The sequence below is a fragment of the Anguilla anguilla genome, chromosome 7 (genome assembly GCF_013347855.1).
Source record: "Anguilla anguilla isolate fAngAng1 chromosome 7, fAngAng1.pri, whole genome shotgun sequence".
NCBI classification, from domain to species: Eukaryota; Metazoa; Chordata; class Actinopteri; order Anguilliformes; family Anguillidae; genus Anguilla; species Anguilla anguilla.
This window is the reverse complement of record NC_049207.1, coordinates 51,997,644-52,017,642: the sequence shown is the minus strand read 5'-3', so window position 1 is coordinate 52,017,642 and position 19,999 is coordinate 51,997,644. Positions and strand designations below refer to the sequence as shown.

The window sequence follows — 19,999 nt, the reverse complement described above, 5'->3', positions numbered from 1 at the left end:
TTTGTTGTCACTGGAGGAGTATATAACCCTCAGCCTTTCCCATGTCCTGCTTTAAACAGAAGTTTGAAGTGGTCCAGATGGATAAGTCCGTTGGGATGTTTTTTTTTGTTTTTGTCTAACCACCGTGTCATCAACCCACGCGTCCCCGTGTCCCCTCTATGACACCCTCTGCACTCTTCATTGGCTACTGTACCCTTCTGGAACCGCAGAGTCAGTGCAATAGACCAGGAGTGTGAAGGAGGGATGATGGAGAGATGAAAGGGTGATGATAGATGAAGTGCAGAATGAAAGAGTGATGGAGAGATGAAGGGGTGATGGAGAGATGAAGTGCAGAATGAAGGAGTGATGGAGAGATCAAGTGCAGAATGAAGGGGTGATGGAGCAGATGAAGGGGTGATGAGCAGAGGAAGTGCAGAATGAAGGGGTGATGGAGAGATGAAGTGCAGAATGAAGGGGTGATGGAGAGATGAAGTGCAGAATGAAGGGGTGATGGAGCAGATGAAGGGTGTATTGAAAGGGTGATGAAGAGATGAAGGAAAGAATGAATCAGAAGAATGCTGCTTGTGGGGCAGGATGGAATAGTTTGACCTCTGGTGTACAAGAGCCAAAGACTCTCATGGGATTTGCTAAAACGTTGAGGTCACTGGCCTTATCTTGAGATAGATATCGGACATTTCTTATTATAGATTTATGTTGGAAGGGGAAAATTAAATTTGACACGAAGGGCAGTTTAAATGCAACCAAAATAAGTGGCCTCAACTCAGGCCATTTCCTTGACCTAAAAACAAAACTTTGTGTAAATTGTTGTTGGGTCAAAAAGAGCGGGAAAATTGCATGTCTCCTTAAAATATGTATCTGTTCTTTTTTAAAGGCATACTATGCAGGATTTTCACCTTGAATGTATTATAAAACCTTTGTGCCTTTGTTGCTATGGGGGTTGGCTGGTTGGCCGCAGCCTGGAGGTCTTTTAGGCTACGTCCCCAATCTGCTGAAGGTGGAAGGCGGCCTCCCATCGAGCTACGTGGCGGGAGAGTCTTCGCTGCAATAGATGCACAAAGTTAAACTATGTAAAGATATGAAAAATATTCTTTTGATTGTAAACACAGGGGTGAAGCAAGGAAAAAAATACTGCATCGTATGCCTTTGGAAAATGTAATAGAGAAGAGGTGTGAACAAGTGGACCAATTGAATTATATTTTAGAGTGTATTATTTGTATGCATGCTCTGTGTTACAATGTTTTTTTAACAAACAAAATGGCACACTCCATACCTAGTGCATTGTTTATGCTCCTTTTCATATTGGTCTGTTTTCCTTTTTTGGCTGTTTTGCTGTTCTCTGCGTACCAAAAAAAAAGGCACGACTTCCAACATAACACCAGGCAAATGAACTTTGATTAGATTAGACTGGCGTTTCTTTGATGGTGCTGGTGAACTAGATGGAAATAGAAAATCAAAGTGAAGTGCCTGCGGTGTAAATATCAATCCTGGGCACTGGTCCGAGAGCCTGTTGCCTGGAGCTGATGGTCACGTGACCCCATGTCTCTGCAGCTATTGGCCAAAGACCCCAAGTTGAGGCTGGGGTGTCAGGGTCGAGGCGCGGCCGAGGTGAAGCAGCACCGTATCTTTAAGAACATCAACTTCAAGAGGCTGGAAGCCAACATGCTGGACCCGCCCTTCATCCCCGATGTGAGTGCTGCTCATGGCATCCTCTGTCAGTTCCTGCACATGACGTATGCTGCGCAGTGTGTGTGTGTTTGTTGGTGTGTGTGTGTGTGTGTGTGTGTGTGCATGCGTGCGTGCGAGTGTGCGTGCGTGTTCATGTGGGTGTGTGTATGCGAGTGTGTTTGTGTGTGTGTGTTCGTGTCCATATGTGTGTGTGTGTGTTTGTGCGTGTGTGTGTGTGTGTGCGTGTGTGTGTGTGTGTGTGTGTGTGTGTGCGCGTGCATGTTTGATTGATGGATTGCCTCTCGCCCCTCAGCCACGGGCAGTCTATTGCAAAGATGTCCTGGACATTGAACAGTTCTCTACTGTCAAAGGAGTCAATCTGGATCCCACGGATGATGACTTCTACCACAAATTTGTCACAGGAAGTGTCTCCATCCCCTGGCAAAATGAGGTACTGCACCATCAAAAAACATTTCAAGAGAGGGAGTTTAAATTGTTCCATATACAAGTAAAGACAAATTACTCAATACACATACTTAATATAATAATAATAATAATAATCATCAATACATTTATTATTCCTCATGGGGAAATTTTATTGGTATTTATGTCACACAATTTGAAGAACTCAATTTCACGAACGCTTACCGCTTCGATATGAACACCTAATCTAACGCTAATAGCGCTAAGACGCTAATAGCATGCGAATGATCGGGCTCCTCTCCCGGGCAGATGATCGAGATGGAGTGCTTCAAAGAGATCAACGTGTATGAGACGGACGGCGCCTTGTGTTCGGACCTGGATGTAAATAGACCCAACCCCCCGCCAAAGAGAGGGTTCTTCTACAGGCTCTTTCGGAGAGAGGTGAGCGCAGACGGCGAACGCGGGCGGCAGCGACGGTGTTTTGTTTACACTAGCGCGGCGGCGGCGGCGGTGGCGGCAGAAACCGGGCCCTGTTCCTGGAGATCTGGAGGCCTTGTAGGTCAGGGGGGTGACTAACCCTGGCCCTGGATAGCCGCTGGGTCTGCTCGTTTTTGTTTTTACTCGACGCTTGTTTGATCAGTTAAAGCAGGTGATTACACGGTTAAGTCACCTCACCTGGTTTCTTTGGTGTGAGTGGTTGTCGTATTTAAGGTGAAAACAAAAACCGGCAGGCCCTGCGGCTCCCCAGGACCAGGGTCAGCCACTCCTGCTATAGGTTTTCATTTCAACCTTTGGCACACCTGAGTCTACTAATTAGCAGCTCAACAATATCTCTAGCTGGTGAATGAGGTGTGCTTTGTTAGGGTTGGAGTGAAAACCTACCAGGATGGTAGATCTTCAGGAACAGGGTTGGTTACCACTGCACTTGAACCTCCGAGGTATAATGGGAGTTGTCCGGAACTATAAAATGTTCATAACTTTGAAAATTGAAATCAAATCACCCAGTCTAACTAACTTTGAGGTGCATACTTCTGAGGTTCTGTTGTATTATACGAAATGTTAATTGGGAGTTTATACAGTATACTGTGTGTGCATCTGTACGCATCACATGATGTATGTAAATAATATATAATAATGTATATTATATGTGTGAATAATAACTGGAAAAGAATATGTGTTTGTGTGTGTGTGTGTGTGTGTGTGTGTGTAATGTGTTAAAATGAATGAATATCAAAGGATTTGAACTGGAAGGATATAAGCTCATGATGTTGATGGGAACAGAAGTCAGTGGGGCATCTGGAGTAAAATAAATTAATAAAATTTTAAGAGGTACAGAGTGACACAACAGTTAAAAATGTTTTTCTTTTTTTCCCCAGAAGGGTCAGGTAGTGTGCTGGTCAGTGTTGTGAAAGCTGCACCTCTCTGTGAGGGTGGTAACCCTGTCTCCCCATTTTTAGGTCTGTTTTAAGAGTGGCTATAGTGACGAGGAAGAGGGGCCCTCCCGAATTTAAACCACTCTGTCCGCCAAACATCGCAATTCCTAACAAAATGAATGTTTCACTGTATTTATGAATTGTATTAAAAGTGTATTATAATTAAAGAAAAAAATGTATGAGTTTAAATATTTTGTACATTTTTACTTGAATTATGTCTAGATGTATATTTTCACTAAAGGTTGTATTGTACAAAAAGCCATATAAAGTACCACTTGAATGCATACATATTTTTTCTCCTTCAGAATGAGTGTAAAAAAATGTGTATTTAAGGATTTTTTAAAGAAGCACAGTATGGTAACTGTAATCTTATTTTTTAAATGTAGCGTAGGGCATCATGTCTTTGTCTTGTTTCATATTTTTTTGCAGACATAGCATTAGTACATCATACATACAGCTGCAAGACCTGCTAACAAACTTTTCTGACAACCTTAAAGAGTTCTATTCAAGGCACCCTCAATAGTCTTAAGAGTCAGAGAAGAGCAGGATGATTTGACTGTCGATTCCCCTGGCCAGGTCTGAATTGTCCTTCACTGCTGAGTGTTTTATTAGCAGGTGAAAACCCTATTTTTGTTTTGGCATGAAACAATGACATCACAATGTCACCCACTTCCTATTTAAGCACACTGTTTTGAACCCTTGAAACATGAATACACGTGTATATGTTTGACCCCTGGTCATTACTGGAGAAAGACAGAATTATAGGAAACTCGCTGATGTTTCAGAGGGAAGACCTTTATCCAACAACCATTGGAAAGTTTAGTTTTATTGTTATTAACAAGGTCATTAAATTGTCTGTTACATTTTCTTTTAGTGGAGTTGATTTCATGTGCTTGCGGACACGTCCGACTTTGTCACGCATTGTCATGTGAACTGTTTAAATGATGGCTTTTGTGTTGAAAGGAGGAGTGTTTATTTGCTCAATTTCCACCAGAAATATAATCTCTTTAAAAAACCCAGGACATGTGTAACGCTCAGTTAGGTAGACAAAAGGGCATTCTCTCACCAAGCTAAAAACATGAGCTTCCTCTGTCACATTTTTTAAGTTCATTAATAGTATTTACTATTTTCCATTAGTGTGTGTGCTATAGGTCTTTAGATGAAAATGTCTCTTGCAAGAAAATTTTAAACCAAGTGTTGGAAGCAAATGCTCTGACAGGTTAATATATAAATAACATTCCAGTCTGTTGTGTGAAGTTTAGAGGTAAGATTTGGGATATACTGGTGCCTAGATTTCCCTTCATACATTTCAGTGAGTGACTTGCCTTAATATAACGGAACAGAACCTTATTCATACACATTTATCCTGTACAATATTCACAGTTGACAAGGGCCAGAGAGTAGATATGACAACAAAAATGATACAACTGGCTGCACTTTTCCCCCCGTTGGAACAGTTAAAATGATTTCAGAGACATCAACACAGACATATTTTGAAACTACGTGTAATTCTGAATGGGGTTTTGGAATTTCAGTGGTTTCACGTCACCGTACATTACGTAGTACATGTGAACCGATTTTGCCGCTTAGCATGTTTCCTGCGCGGGGCCATTTTGTTTGTTGTAACAATGGGAGGAGCCACTGGGCCACATTTCCATTGGATGTCACGCGGAAGTGGCTTTTACGCTGATGTTCATGAGCTTGATGCTTTATTTCTGAATGCAGATCTGATGCTAACCCCCAACAGAAGTTCATATTCCCTGTTGGTTGTAGTGTAATTTCTATATTTTCTCCTCTGTAATTTGTATCCACTATATTAAGACTGGGGGGAATTATATTGTGAAAACCCCACATTGGATATGTTAAAGTCACAGTTTTTTATTTCTGCAGTGAGTCTGAGTTGTAGAAGAAACTTGAGGTCACCTGAACTAAAGTAATAGACTCCTGAAAATATGCATCTTCCAACATTGTGATATTAAAACTTAATTTAATATCAAAATGTTTGTTTTTCTGTCCATGCTATTCATGTTGAAGATTAATTTTCATTTTCTGTCTCTTCCTCCCTTGTTCTGCATTCTCTTAAGTGGACACTGTATCCCGTCAGTCTGTTTTAATGGATAAATAATGCTCCGTAGAGAAGTGTGGCACTGTACTGTGCAGTGTCTGTTCAATTGAACTATTTCCATTTGTGGTAAATTGACAGAAAGACCTATTCTGATACTTTGTCAAGAGGCCATTTGAAAGCCTTGTCATATTTGTAAATCCCTTGTTGACTGTAACTTTACTATAACAAAACTTCAAATAACAGAAACCGCAGTGTTGTGTAACTTGCACTTTGTTATACCAGGGTAAACTATGTTGACAGGAAAACTGATTTTCACAGTGTGGCTGAGAGTGAATTGATGAAAGCAGATACTACTAATATTATTTTATATTTTGGAGTGCTACCAAGTTGACATTAATTTTTTATTTTTTTTATTTTATTTTATGGAAAATATTGACCCATAGAATGCACATGAAATACTATTGCTTAAATCTGTTGATGTAAGCTTTCTTTCCTTTTTTAGAACTGTGAATAGCATGATGCATTATATGTGCCATGTTAGTATGCCTTTAGCAAATAACGGTATTTGATATTCGCCGGGTTCAAGAAGCACCTACAGTACATTGGCAGATGAGAATTTGTCTCTGAAAAGAAGAGACGCATTAGTCTTTCCCCCCACTGATCCCATGCAGAAGCAACCCCCTATCACCCCTGGGAATGAAGAACATTGGATAGCTTGCAATCAGGCTCACAAAAAAAAATTAACAGCACTTCTAGCAGTAAAGGTTACCTCTTCATTCTTTGTCACTAAGGCATTAAGGACTTTAGTGACAAATGAAGGTTCTAGGAAACAAAATGGACTCCCATGCTTTGGAAGTGTATTGCATGGCCCTGCTTTGCCTTAAGGCCCTTGTCTTACTTCCTTTTTAACCAGTGATTGTTATGAATATGTTGGTCCGGAATTAACGAGTGTGGAAGGTGGGGTGGGGTCAGGGGTCATCTAATGATTGGGTGTTGTGTACATCTGTGAAACTTGTCCTCACATGAAGATAAAGATCGATTCCCTTGTAAAAGTGCAAATTTGCCAAAGTAAATGGCGTTCGTGAAAGTTCTGGCTTGCGGTGCTCTGCTCTGCTCTCAAAGCTTCGCTGAAGAGATCGCTTTTCGTGCTGAGAGAGGCTGGGCAGAGACAGTCATCTTTCTGCGGTAAACATCATTACGTAACATGAGAACCACAGTTGAAGCTCGCTGTTAGGGCTTGCTTAGATTTCTGTACATTGTGTGGTGTTGTGAACACTGTTGCCTTTTCTTTTTTTGCTGAGAACTTAAGCGTTTTCTATTCAGGGGTGCCCAAGTCCTGCCTTTCTCACTATTGTTTGTTTCTTCTCTCCATCTCAGATGCATTTGTGTGAAATCTGTTATTACAAATATTTGGATTCGTCATTTGATACATTCGCTTTTCCAGTGTAGTTTTTAAATTTTTATTATTTTATTTAAAAGCTGTTTAAAGCTTTTTTTTGTCAGGCAGGATGAGAACACCCCTTTTCAGTTAGGGCTACGCTTTCCCGCCTATTTTCTGCAGCTAAACACAACTTATTGAACTGATGTGGGTTCCTCCTGGTGGCTGTAAGAGCTGAGATGGGTTTCTTGCACTATGGTGATTGCAAGTGGAATAGGAGGCGTTGCAGGACTCATTGGTCATAATGTGAAATGAAGCATTCAAAAGGGAAACAGCTGTGGCTAATGAAGGCTGTTCCTATGTGACTTACAGTAGAAAGACTTTACCTGAGTCCCAGTGACCAGACCTCTACTGATTTATTTGTTTTTAAATATTGGTTTGAATTGGAGAAAGAAAAGATTAGTGGGGGAATGGAACCAACCACATTCAGTGTTCGTATTTAGCTGGCAAGGAAATACCTTTATCAGTTTGAATGTTTGCACAAAGTGCATTTTAATGCCTGTTTTAAAAATGTTTTCCTAATCAAGCATGTGTTGGTAGTAACTTTCAGGTTTCTTGTTTGTAAATTATATTCTGGTGCCAACAGATCAGAAATATTGGATGCCGCCTTTATTAATTCAAGGTGACCAATTTTGTAGTTGTACAGTCATGTCTTTCGACCACTGCAGTCAATGTAATTCTTGTACAAGTTCTATCACTGGGTGTTGTACCATATGACATTTGTAATTATGAAATAAAACACTGCCGTTTGTATAAATGTACTGTCTCATGCTATATTCTTTTCTTTTTTTTATTAAGGATTTAAAACATTTGATGTTCTTAACCTGAATACATGCATAAAACATTAAAAACTGCTGTCAGTCTTCAACATGCAGGATCAAATATGCACATCCGTGTTTGCTTCACAAAAATAAATAATTAAACAATAATATTAAAATCTATTTTATTTTGTATTGGGCTATTCACGCAATTATTCTTGTAAGAAATTTTACGGAAGTGCGTGCACCTGTTTCAGTATATGATGCTGTTGGCCTTCACATCGTATTACGTCACAAAAATGTTAAGTAAAAAAAATGATAAGTATGCTTGACTGCCAGTTATTCATTGGAAAACATGCAAAGGCATAAAGGCTTGTACCTTATAATACATTTCACAACGTGTTACGCCGCAGATATATGAAGTCAATGGTATTCAAAATGGATGTCTATAAACACGATATCAAATTGTGTTAAATTAGCAGAGCAGTGGCTAAATTAATTAAGCTTTCTCCGATAAGCATTTTTGACAATCTGTAGTTTTAACATGCACTGCAAGTCTCTCTCTGCTGTAGTCCGTTTAATAATAGAAGAGGACATCATTTCCATGTTTTCATTGGCAATAATTTCTGCAATCGTGTATCCCACATTCCAAGATCATATGATTTCCCCGCTTGCAGGCGCTTCATGTACTGTGGGAGTAAATAAACAACTCCCGCCTCCTTTCTTACGGCAAAAGACGCCGCTGCGCGTTTCATTGCTCAGCGCGGCGGTCAATCAAACCAAAATCGATGCTGATTGGCTTCCAGCAGTGCGTCTTTCTCCACGCTTTTTGGGCTTTCACTTCCTTGCTCGGAGGAGGGAGGTAGTGTGCATTAAAGATGGCTTACAGTTTTGGATATCGCATCACCAACTACGTCCCATTCATCTGAAGGAAATATTGGACAGAAGTTTAGAGAATTCCAGGTGTCAGGAAGAGGGCTGCGAGGTTAAAGCCGTCGCCGCGACGCACCGCGGCCGCCCGCTTCCTAGACAGCTGGCTGGCTAACGTTAGCTAGCTGTGTTCGATTTCCCTGCTGCTTGTTGCTATTATTTGTAAATATTATTCCCGTTAAAATGGCCACCATGGAGAAACTGATGAAGGCCTTCGAGTCGCTCAAGTCTTTCCAGCAACAACAGGGACTACCGCTGGCAGAGGAGCTTGTACAGAAACAGTAAGTATCGTGCATCAAGGTGAGGAACCGGGAAGGTAATGGAGGCGGATTTAGCTTAGCTGCAGATCGCTGTCAGTTGACAGGACGTTCCCAGGGCTGACTTGTCCCCAATTCTTCCTATGTTAGCTGTGTGGACCTGCTGTGGCGCACCACTCCGTTTGTGACGTTAGCGAGTTAGCTAGCTCGACATTACTCATTGATGGTTTATCGTATTATCAAATTACAACAGATAGCACGGTATCTGGAGTGAAAAAGGCGACTAGGCATAGTCTGCATTTGCTAACATGAGCAAGTTAAAGAAAGTGTATTTGTACGCATGGTGATCCAGCTAACTAACGTTAGCGTAGTTAGCTAGTTAGCTATTTGATGCTGTAGCTAGGTGCATATCTCAGTGGCAGAAAGTTGATCAGATGTTATATGTTGCTTTGGCGTTTCAAGACCAGCTTTCCATCTGGCTGGTTGGCCGGCCAACTGTGGTGTCGGCTAACTTAAAAACAAGATGATATGGAATTTACTATCAAGCTTGCAAGCATGCAATATTATGTTGATATGTCGCCCATTTACTTGCTAGCTTGCTGATAAGTGCCTGTCAAGGACGACACTTGTTGGACTGTGTGTGACGTTGGGTTGTCTGAACCTGTTGCCTGCGGGCTGCAGGTGCAATGAATGTAACGTTAGCTATGCACTTTTTCGCCCATTGCAGTGTTCACTAACTCTTGCTATTTGGTTCGGGTCCCGACTGCTGACGCTGCCGGTTTTTCCCCAAATAGCCCTCTTTTAGTTTTATGTCTTATCAAACTCGATATTTTGCTAGATGTTAAGATATCATGCATTTTAAATAATGAATACTTAAGTTGCTGTGCCATTTTAGGTAGTGCAAATTAAAGGGATATTTTTGTACTTTGAAAAGGTAGCTAGTTGTATTGCATTGTCAATTATATTTGTGTTTTCTAGTATTTAAATGCAGTAAATTACGAGATAACTCGGTTAAGCCTCACCTGACTAAACAAATTTGTCCAGGACTGGGAGTAGCACACTGAATAAATAATCAGTCAAATGTAATCAACATGTTGAATTAATAATCTGAGTGAGAAGTTTGTATGGCCACAGATGAACAAATAAACCAGCTTCAGACATGTCTTTGTATTGTATCTGTATTTCTTAGACTCAAAGACTTGTTTATCCAATTTTCAATTTTGTCAGACACTGAACAGACTGGAATGCAAAAGTCAGTGTGATTTTTACACTTTGAATATTGGTACGCATTAAACCAGAAAATGTCTCTCCCTGATCCCTTCAATTATGAACAAACACTTCCCGTGAGGTAATGCTCATGATGGGGGAGAGGGGCTTCATGAAGATTGAAGTCAGGCCATTTTGGCCCACGTTCTACTCATAAACTTGTTAGACAGCTGATTGGTACCTAACTGGAAACGTCTTCCGGAATTTTGCCTGTCGTAAAAATAGCAGGTAAGTGAATGGAAGTAGAAGCTGCTGGACAGGTGGCACGATTCCCCATGAAGAGAAGCTGGCTTTGCTTGCAGGAATAGGGACCCCCTGGTGCTTTCAGAAGTCCCATGTTCTGATTCACAAGGAGCTGTTAGGCCCCCTCCCCCTCGCACCTTGCTGCTAAAACCTGCCATACAGTTAAGGAAAGCACAGCAAAGCACCCAAAACATTTCAGAGAATTGACTGCATGCCCCCATTTCCTTCGCCTCTGCATCTCTTTTAACTCAGCTTTTCATTCTCATAATCAGCACCTTTGGTCACATTTTGAGCTTCTTGTAGAAGATTGCACTTACAGTAGTCTTATAGTGGTTTTCCTCTGCAGCCCCTTACTGTTCCCAGACTGGACTCTGAGTGCTACTGCCTCTGCCCCCTTTCTCTCAGTTCCTTGGAGAGAAAACACAGACACAGGCACATTTTTGACCGATTTCATTCCTTCTTTACGGAGATGCGAGTCAGATGGGCCTGCAGCCGCAGCTGTAAGATGGACCACCAGGGGAGAGGAGTCTGTTTTGTCGGTCTAATCCTCTTCTGATGTTAACTTTAGCTTTATGAGCTTGGCTTTTCTCCCCTCTATATGGTTGAAGAAGAGTGGCAGCAGCAGCCGGACTTAGCCAGAGAAATGTGACGACAGATCAACCATGTTTATTAATGCCAGCATACTGCTTCTCTAGGTCCATGCCTTAGAACTTTATGGAAGTGTATGAGAAGAATGAGACAAAGAGTCTTTCCCTGTATGTAAGTGAGTGGAAATGATACAGTGACATAGTTGCTTAATGCATCTCAGTCCACCCATTCCCTTGTGATGCATTTTATCCTGGTTTACTGTTTTAATTCTTCCTGTTCTATTCCTGTCCAATAGGAAGAAAGACCCTGCCACCACCAAAAAGGACAGAGTCACTCATTGTTTGACAATATGTGAAAACATCGTAGCGCAGTCTTTGAGGTAAGCCATCTTCTCCAAAATTATTGGCGGTCTACTGCTAAACAGTTACAGTTACCCACAAATGCCCGATTTCAGAACACAATTCATAAAAATCATGAAAATTAGGTGCAATGCGATGGTCACATTTCAACATTGTGGTTTGTATAGTCCTCTGTGTTTCTACATAAACTTGACTGGTTTGGGGGCTGTTGTTGGTGGATTAGTGCTGTCAACACATCAAGTTTAGAATGAGTGTTGAGCGGAGAGATGGGCCTGTAGTTTTCTGAGCCGGACGCTGGCGCAGGTCTGTGTGGAGTGACTGTGAAGCCCCCTCTCTTGCTCCCTATGGTCCTGGGATCAGGACCTCCCCAGAGTTCCAGAAACTGTTGGGCATCGCCATGGAGATGTTTCTGCTCTGCAGCGACGACAGAGAGTCCGACGTCAGGATGGTGGCCGACGAGTGCCTGAACAAAATCATTAAAGTAAGAACAGCGCCTCCTGGTGTGTCCCCCTTGTCTTTCCTTCGGCATCTGCATTCTTTCTATAGCTGTCTGTAGATGGCTGCCTGTCGGTTTTTCCTTTTTTCAGACAATGTTTTTCTGAAACTGTCAGATTGCATTAGGTTTGTTGGTAGTAACAAGTGTTCTGCCACCTAGCGTTCATGTTTAGACATGCAGATTGGCTGTGCAGTGGTATCTATAGTCAGCATATGTCCCTTTACATGTAGTGATTTGTATGGGACCCCACTGGTACCCAGGTAACCTTCCGGCAGATGTTGAGCTTCCTGTATAGAGTAGTACAGTAGACATTTTTTTTGCGGTGAACATCTTGATCATTCTTTGAGCACTTGGTACTTGGTCTCTGAGATGAGTCTTGGCTGCAGTGAACGAAGTTGCTTATACCTGTTTTACTTGATTAAACCTGTTCATTTGTTTAACTTGATGTCACAAGGGTGGGTAGCGTCGCTGTTCTAGCCACATTGAAAACTTGGCCATTGTAAGTATGTATTGCAGTGTTAAAGTGTTTCAGCACATTTTAATAATTCTGCCTCAATTGGAGAGTCTAATTAATATGTTGCTGAGCAGTTCAACACTGCAATGGGGTGTCACAGAGTGACACAGGTTTTACTTTCAGCGGACTGAGCTGTAAGCTCTCAGCTTTTGGTAAGAAAATGAAAGAAAAGCTTTATTTTAGTTAGTTTACTTGCTAAGATTGTCAAATAAATTGCACCTCAGTCCTCTACAATTTCAAATACATGAAGCATTTCAAGTAAAATATGGGCCTATTATCCATTTGCTGTTTCGCGAACCAGCAGATTCAGCTGAATAATAACACCGGTATAAGCAGTACGCTGTGTTCACTGGCTTGGTGGAACTTAAACTGCAAGCACATTCAAAATGGCGTCAGGAACCACTGCAGTAACTGATGGCAAGCTTGTGAGCAGCACGTGGTGCTGTTGAATTTGCATTTCCCTTCATCCTTTTTGCTTTTCAAATCGTTGGCTGGGAATGTTGTTGGTTCTGTCAGGCTTTGTATTGGTGAGAATTCAGGTTGTGTAAAAGTGAGAAAAAAAAATTTGCATCTGTAATGGTTGAGAGATGGCAGGTTATGAAAAAATCTGACTCTTAGTCGCAGCTGAACATGCACAGGCTTGTTAGAAAGATAGGCAGCAGTAATACCATCCATATATGAGCCCCTTTCTGCTGATGAGAAGGCTGGCTAACGGCATTAGCTTCAACGACTGATAGGATTCTGTCTCAACATCAATTGCAGACTTCTGCAAGTCCATAGCGTGTAGGTGTAAATGACGTGTTCTCCATGGAGTCTCCAAGTCCGTATGATTTTTTTTAAACATCATAATTCACATCATTTTTGTTCTTTTTCACTTGGTTAAGTAGATTATGCATTACGTTTATGTGTACAATCGGTTTTCCAGTTGATACATTTTTCCATCTGCTTTCCATCATTAAAAGGAGAATCTGAGCTCTGAAAAAAGTCTTAAAACGCATTTGAATATCATCAGTAATGTCTGTTCAGGTCTTGTTTTGGGTGCTTTTTTTCTGCTTCACAGCGTGGGTTAATCACTGTACACCTGTCAGTCTGCCTCACCTGCCTGTCGTTCTCTTTTGGCAGTGCCGTTGGACACAGATGCAGGTGTGGTGGGTAATTACGAGTGTTGTGGGTAATTAATGCTTTTTCGTTCTCGTCCCCTCCTCAGGCGCTAATGGACTCCAACCTTCCCCGGCTGCAGCTCGAGCTCTATAAGGAGATAAAGAAGGTGAAGACGTGTGCTTTCTGCTTTCAGAAACACTCACCGGTTCACCTGCACACGTCTGCCTGTTCAGAAAACATACATGAGTCTGAACGCTCTTTAACAAGTGAAATAATACATTCTTGCCTGTGGCAATGGGACTGTTTGTGTATTGTGGTGCTAGAGCCATGGTCATTGGAAAAGCAGCCAATCGCTGACGTGAACTCCAATCTCTAGCTTGTCATTGGCTCTCGTGGATGTACGTGGGTGTGTGTTAGACATCTGACTGTACACCTGCACACTGAAATAAGACCAGTGCTGGAATGTGTTTCTGTAAAAGCTAGAAGGGACATGATGTTACCCGCTTTTCACTTTTTGGAGGCAGAGCTGGAACAGGCACAAACTGTACCTTAGAAACGCCCATTTTTGGGATGTGCTTACGCACTCAAAAGTCATAATTCGCCTTGGCGGTATTTTCACAGCTCTGTGCCTCATCTAGTCCCCACCTCTGCATGCTCTGAAGGGATTGATGTCTATCGTACAAGCAGCTCACCGGCTAAATGTGTCTCTTGTGAGTTTGTGTGCACTCTAGCGTACAAAACAGATATAAATCATTTCCAGCTTAGTACTGGGTGCTTATAATGTAACAAGGCTATAATATCATGCACTGTTGCACTGGGGAACACTGTCTGCTTGTGGTTTATTATACTGGACCCTCATAACAGACTGTGAAACATAAGAGTAGGACTGTCGCTTGGATGCAGCAGGTAAAAAAAGGAAAAAAATTACCTGTAAGAAACGTTTCACTGAACTGCATCTGTTTTAAGGATGCAAGATATTTAAGATTTTGAGAGCAAGAAGTGATTGATAGAAAACGATTTCATGACGGGGCATTTGCAGAAAGGCACGTCTGCCTGCGTTAGTTAGATGTGCAGCTGCTCTATTGCTTTGGCTTTGTTTGCACTAAATTGAGCCCTGCAGAGTCCCAGAGGCTCATGCTTTACTCAGTCCTGTCTTGGCACATCTGCTGAAACCACACCAGTACTGGGGACCTGTGGCCTGTAAAACACTTACAAACTGCCAGCCGATAACATTAAAACGGGCTGAATGGGTGCCTGCAGAGCTTAAGGCCTCTCTTGGCTGGTGTTGCTATGTGAGTGAGTGAGTGAGTGAGTGAGGACGTGGTGGCCGCTGATTGGCTGAAGCAGACCCTGTTATTCCCCTGCAGAACGGCGCCTCCCGGAGCCTGAGAGCTGCCCTGTGGCGATTCGCTGAGCTCTCTCACCTGGTGCGCCCACAGAAATGCAGGTAAGCTGCTGACTTTTTTTTATGAGGACCGTTGGTCTTGTGTGTGTGTGTCTGACAGTATGAGGAGTGTTGGCCTGGTGTGTGTTACTGACTTTGTGAGGACTGTTGGTCTTGTATGTGTGTGACTGACTTTGTGAGGACCGTTGGTCTTGTGTGTGTGTGACTGACTTTGTGAGGACCGTTGGTCTTGTGTGTGTGTGTGACTGACTTTGTGAGGACCGTTTCTCAGGCCCTACCTGGTGAACCTGCTCCCCTGCCTGACCCGGATCAGCAGGAGGCCCGAGGAGAGCGTGCAGGAGACCCTCGCCGCCGCCATCCCCAAGATCATGGCGCCGTTCGGCCACTTCGCCAACGACGGGGAGATCAAGGTAAAGGAGCGCCTCTCTCTGTCATGGCGGGAATGAGCGTTTCAGCCTTGTGCTTCGGACAGATTTCCAGTGTGACCTTTGCGTTCTAGCGGTGTACTGACTAGTTTATGGCGAGCAGAACGGAACATATGGGTTCAGATCCGTTGTTTTGCAGAGGAAATTACCGAATTGCAAAAGTATGATGGGGGCCGGGGGGGCGGGCGTGGCGGCTTGTTTTTGAGCTGAAAGTGCTGTTATTTCATCAAGCCGTTTAAAGCAGCGTGGAGCGCTGTCCAAAAGCTTTGGGGTCCTCTGTGAGTTCGGAATGGGGAGGTATCCACGGAAACTCCAGAAGACACAGAGCTTCACTTTGTTTTTTACTCAGGTCCTCAGGGTGTAACTGCCCCAAGAGAGGATAAAAGCTCTCTGTCAGCTGGTGCAAGACTGAAAGTGTGTATGTGTGTGTGTGTGTGAGAGAGAGAGATAGAGTGAGACAGTGAGTGAGTCAGTGTGTGGCTGTGTGCATGAATGTGTGCATGTGTGCTTGTGGCTGTGTATGTGTGTGTGTTACGTGAGTGAGAGAGTCACTGTGTGGCTATGTGTGCGTATATGTGTGTGATTGAATGTGTGTGTGTGAGTTCTCTCAGCTGTGTGTGTGTGTGTGTGAGTTCTCTCAGCTGTGTGTGTGTGTGTGTGTGTGAGTTCTCTCAGCTGTGTGTGTGTGTGTATATGTGTGTGTGTGAGTTCTCTCAGCTGTGTGTGTGTGTGTGTGTGTGTGTGTGTGAGTGCTCTCAGCTGTGTGTGTGTGTGTGTGTGTGAGTGCTCTCAGCTGTGTGTGTGTGTGTGTGTGAGTGCTCTCAGCTGTGTGTGTGTGTATATGTGTGTGTGTGAGTTCTCTCAGCTGTGTGTGTGTGTGTGTGTGAGTGCTCTCAGCTGTGTGTGTGTGTATATGGGTGTGTGTGTCTGTGTTTTGGCTCCTCTGTACTGTAGTTGGCTGGGGACCTCAGCCCTGAGCTGCAGCATCTGGACGTGTTATTGTTGCTCTCAGACTCCGCCCCATACTGGGCGTGGTCACGTGACTGACGCATGACCGTGCTGAGCGGGAGGGGGGGCCTAGCCCCCCTCACCGGCGCCCTGCTTACATAACATTCTAAATACGGCCTGTGATGCAAGTGCAATCTAATTACCGCCATACGCTCCGCCCCTCTCTGCTCCCTCTCTCTCGCCAGCGTTCAGAAGAGCTGCACTGCAGCCAGTGCTGAGCACATCACACACACACAGTGTTTCATCTGATTGGTTTCTGTTTTTTTTTTTTTTTTCAATGTCATTTTGTGCTCCATCTCACCCTCTCCTCTGTGACCCACCAGTGGGTCCAGCCCCTGTGTTTATTACATCAGTGAACAGCAGCATTCTTTAATGTTTCTGAACTGGCCTGACATCAATTAGTATACAGCAATAGGATGCTAGGCTAGCCATTTTTATTTTATTTTATTGTTCGTTTGACAGCTGTAAAGCTAAATCTGTCGTGCCTGGGCTGTTAACTTTGTAAAAACAGAATGCATGGAGATAACAGTACGCTGCTTAATACAATGGGGATTTCAGCATTACACAATCATTATGCATCAAGGGGTGTATTTTTATCCCAAAAATAAATACTTCTGCTCGTTTCCGTACAATATTTGGAAAAGAATTGTAGCGTCTTTGACTGTGAGTGATGCTTAAAGCAGAAAGCTTCCCCCGCGCATCGGGTCTTCAACGCACCCCCCTCCTCTTCCTCACCCCCCCTCCCCCCCCAGGTGCTGCTGAAGGCCTTCGTGTCGAACCTGAAGTCCAGCTCGCCCACCATCCGCCGCACGGCCGCCAGCTCGGCCGTCAGCGTGTGCCAGCACTCCCGCCGCACGCACTACTTCTACACCTGGCTGCTCAACGTGCTGCTGGGTGAGGGAGAGTCCCGCTCTTACCTCACACACACACACCCTTACTTACACACTCGCACACACTCTAAAAACCCTAAAAAGTTGAGAAACTCATGGTGCTAGTGCCTGTGTTTGTGGTGGATGTGGTTTTCTGGGTTTTCTTCCATAAAATTTTATCAATGGATTGCATTTTATGGGTAGCATGTGCAGGATTCCTTCATTGACATGTTTTCTGTGTGTGTGTGTGTGTGTGTGTGTGTTTGTGTGTGCGCGTGCGTGTGTGTTTCTGTGTGTGTGTGTGTGTGTGTGTGTGTGTGTATCCCCGTGTGTGTGTGTGTGTGTGTGTGTGTGTGTGTGTGTGTGTTTGTGTGTGTGTGTGTGTGTGTGTGTGTGTGTGTGTGTGTATCCCCGTGTGTGTGTGTTTCTGTGTGTGTGTGTTTCTATGTGTGTGTGTGTGTGTGTGTGTGTGTGTGTATCCCCGTGTGTGTGTGTGTGTGTTTCTGTGTGTGTGTGTGTGTGTGTGTGTTTCTGTGTGTGTGTGTGTGTGTGTGTGTGTATGTGTTTCTGTGTGTGTGTGTGTTTCTGTGTGTGTGTGTATCCCCGTGTGTGTGTGTGTGTGTGTGTGTGTGTGTGTGTGTGTGTGTGTGTGTGTGTGTGTGTGTGTGTGTGTGTGTGTATCCCTGTGTGTGTGTGTCTCTCTCAGGGCTGCTGGTGCCCGTGGACGATGAGCACCCCAGCCCTCTGATTCTGGGGGTGCTGCTGACGCTGCGCTACCTGATGCCCCTCCTCCAGCAGCAGGTGAAGGACACCAGCCTGAAGGGCAGCTTCGGGGTGACCCGCAAAGAGGCCGACATCGCCCCCACGCCCGAGCAGCTCATCCAGGTACCGCCCCAAAACACGGTGCATGCTAGCTGATCCAGGTACAGCCCAATCACACCATACATGCTAGCTCATCCAGGTACAGCCCTGTCACACTGTGCATGCTAGCTCATCCAGGTACAGCCCTGTCACACTGTGCATGCTAGCTCATCCAGATACCGCCTGAAAACACTGTGCATTCTAGCTGATCCAGGTACAGCCCTGTCACGCCATGCGTCCTAGCTGATGACAATGACAGCAGCAGCTGCATGTAGTGCACAGTGTGATTAAAATGGATGTACTGTACATTGTAAGTTATTTGGTTTTGTGAAATGCGAATGCTAAAGCTTTCCCCCAGCTTGACCATCGCGCTGAGCTGGGATCTGTGCGTTTACTGATGGTGGGCGTGGCCTGCGTTTTCCCCGCCTCCTCCCCAGGTGTACGAGCTGACGCTGCACTACACGCAGCACCGGGACCACAACGTGGTGACGGCCGCCCTGGAGCTCCTGCAGCAGGCCTTCCGAACCCCGCCCCCCGACCTGCTGCACGTCCTCATCACGCCCGGCGGCATCGCCCGCGCCAGCATCTCCCGCGAGGAGACCGAGAGCCGCGCCCGCAGCGGCAGCATCCTGGAGCTCATCGGTGAGTCCCCGCCCACCAGCGTCACTCAAACTGAGGCTCTGCCTCCTCCCACCACCGTCACTCAAACTGAGGCTCCGCCACCTCCCACCACCGTCACTCAAACTGAGGCTCTGCCTCCTCCCACCAGCGTCACTCAAACTGAGGCTCCGCCACCTCCCACCACCGTCACTCAAACTGAGGCTCTGCCTCCTCCCACCAGCGTCACTCAAACCGGGGCTCCACCACCTCCCAGCACTGTCACTCAAACGGAGGCTCCGCCTCCACCTGTTGCCTCCTCTCAAACTGGGGCTCAGGCACTGTCACTCAAACCCAGGCTCCACCTCCCACAGGCACCGGAAGGTGTCTCCGTTCATCCGTCCCTCCCACAGGGAGAGAGCGCTGCTCCCCATCATTGCGTTTCTCATCTCTCCTCTCGACCGGGTGGCGGTTTGCTTCGGTGGCGGTTCGACCTCTGCCCACCCCCCTCCTTTCTTTTCTCTTTCCCTCTTTTCCTCCTCTTTCCCTCTGGTCCTCTCTGTCTCTCCCCCTCTGTGTGTGTGGGCGGGGCTCTGTGGGTGTGGCCTGTTCCTCTGGGCTTTTCTGCTGTCTTCATCTCTTCTCTCCTGTCGCCTGCAGCCGGAGGGGGTTCCTCATGCAGCCCGCTGCTCCTCCGAAAACACAAAGGTGACTATGCCCGGCCCCGTCTCCTGACCCCCAGCCGCGCCTCCTCACCCCCAGCCGCGCCTCCTCACTCCCCGCCCTCCACTCGCTTAGCTGCCCACCGCAGACGCCCGGAAGGAGGCGCCATTTTGCCATAAACTGAACTTATTTTGTGCAGCTTGTTTTTTGCTTGCATAGAAAAAACTGCTGGCTAAATGGTGATATATTTACAAATCCAGGATTATTGCGTCAAACTTAGCTTTGAATGCTCCTGCATGACCTCTGGCCGTTCTGACTTGTGTGTCAACCGCTTGGTTTGTCAACCAAATCTTCCCCATTCACATTGTAGGAGTATTTCATGTATCAAGCAGTGATAGTTGTGGGTTTCCTGGCCACACGTTTTGGGAAGACAGCAGGGGTGTGTGTGAGTTTTGGGAAGACAGCAGGGGTGTGTGTGGCTCCTGCTTCCTGTAACCAGCAGTGCTTTCACTCCTCAGGGAAGCTGCTCTCAGGGGAGGAGGAGGGGCTAGAAGATGACCTTGAGGCGAGGTCAGAGGTCAGCTCCGGAACCTTCACAGGTGCGTGGCTTAAGTCCTTTATTTGTCCTTAAAGTG

At 44.9% G+C, this 19,999-nt stretch overlaps 2 protein-coding genes across 8 annotated transcripts in view; both read left to right on the top strand.

Moving 5' to 3' along the window:
* LOC118231715 (G protein-coupled receptor kinase 4-like) overlaps window positions 1-7,785 on the top strand; it is a 54,357-nt gene extending 46,572 nt beyond the window's left edge. Inside the window, exons 13-16 of the mRNA XM_035425821.1 lie at window positions 1,549-1,686; window positions 1,979-2,116; window positions 2,398-2,529; window positions 3,546-7,785. Coding sequence (XP_035281712.1) covers window positions 1,549-1,686; window positions 1,979-2,116; window positions 2,398-2,529; window positions 3,546-3,599 — 462 coding nt within the window. The 3' untranslated portion in view covers window positions 3,600-7,785. The remainder of the gene's footprint in view (window positions 1-1,548; window positions 1,687-1,978; window positions 2,117-2,397; window positions 2,530-3,545) is intronic.
* An 822-nt stretch (window positions 7,786-8,607) lies between these two features.
* LOC118232078 (huntingtin-like) overlaps window positions 8,608-19,999 on the top strand; it is a 40,539-nt gene continuing 29,147 nt past the window's right edge. For 2 of the 7 annotated variants that reach the window (XM_035426654.1, XM_035426647.1), the window contains exons 1-11: window positions 8,608-8,993; window positions 11,362-11,445; window positions 11,786-11,906; window positions 13,643-13,702; window positions 14,904-14,983; window positions 15,213-15,351; window positions 17,127-17,268; window positions 17,950-18,128; window positions 18,542-18,746; window positions 19,362-19,409; window positions 19,883-19,963. In XM_035426654.1, coding sequence (XP_035282545.1) covers window positions 8,896-8,993; window positions 11,362-11,445; window positions 11,786-11,906; window positions 13,643-13,702; window positions 14,904-14,983; window positions 15,213-15,351; window positions 17,127-17,268; window positions 17,950-18,128; window positions 18,542-18,746; window positions 19,362-19,409; window positions 19,883-19,963 — 1,237 coding nt within the window. In that variant the 5' untranslated portion in view covers window positions 8,608-8,895. Of the gene's footprint in view, window positions 8,994-11,361; window positions 11,446-11,773; window positions 11,907-13,642; window positions 13,703-14,903; window positions 14,984-15,212; window positions 15,352-17,126; window positions 17,269-17,949; window positions 18,129-18,541; window positions 18,747-19,361; window positions 19,410-19,882; window positions 19,964-19,999 lie in introns of all 7 variants that reach the window. The other 5 variants (XM_035426653.1, XM_035426648.1, XM_035426649.1 and 2 more) reach the window with 4 other exon arrangements.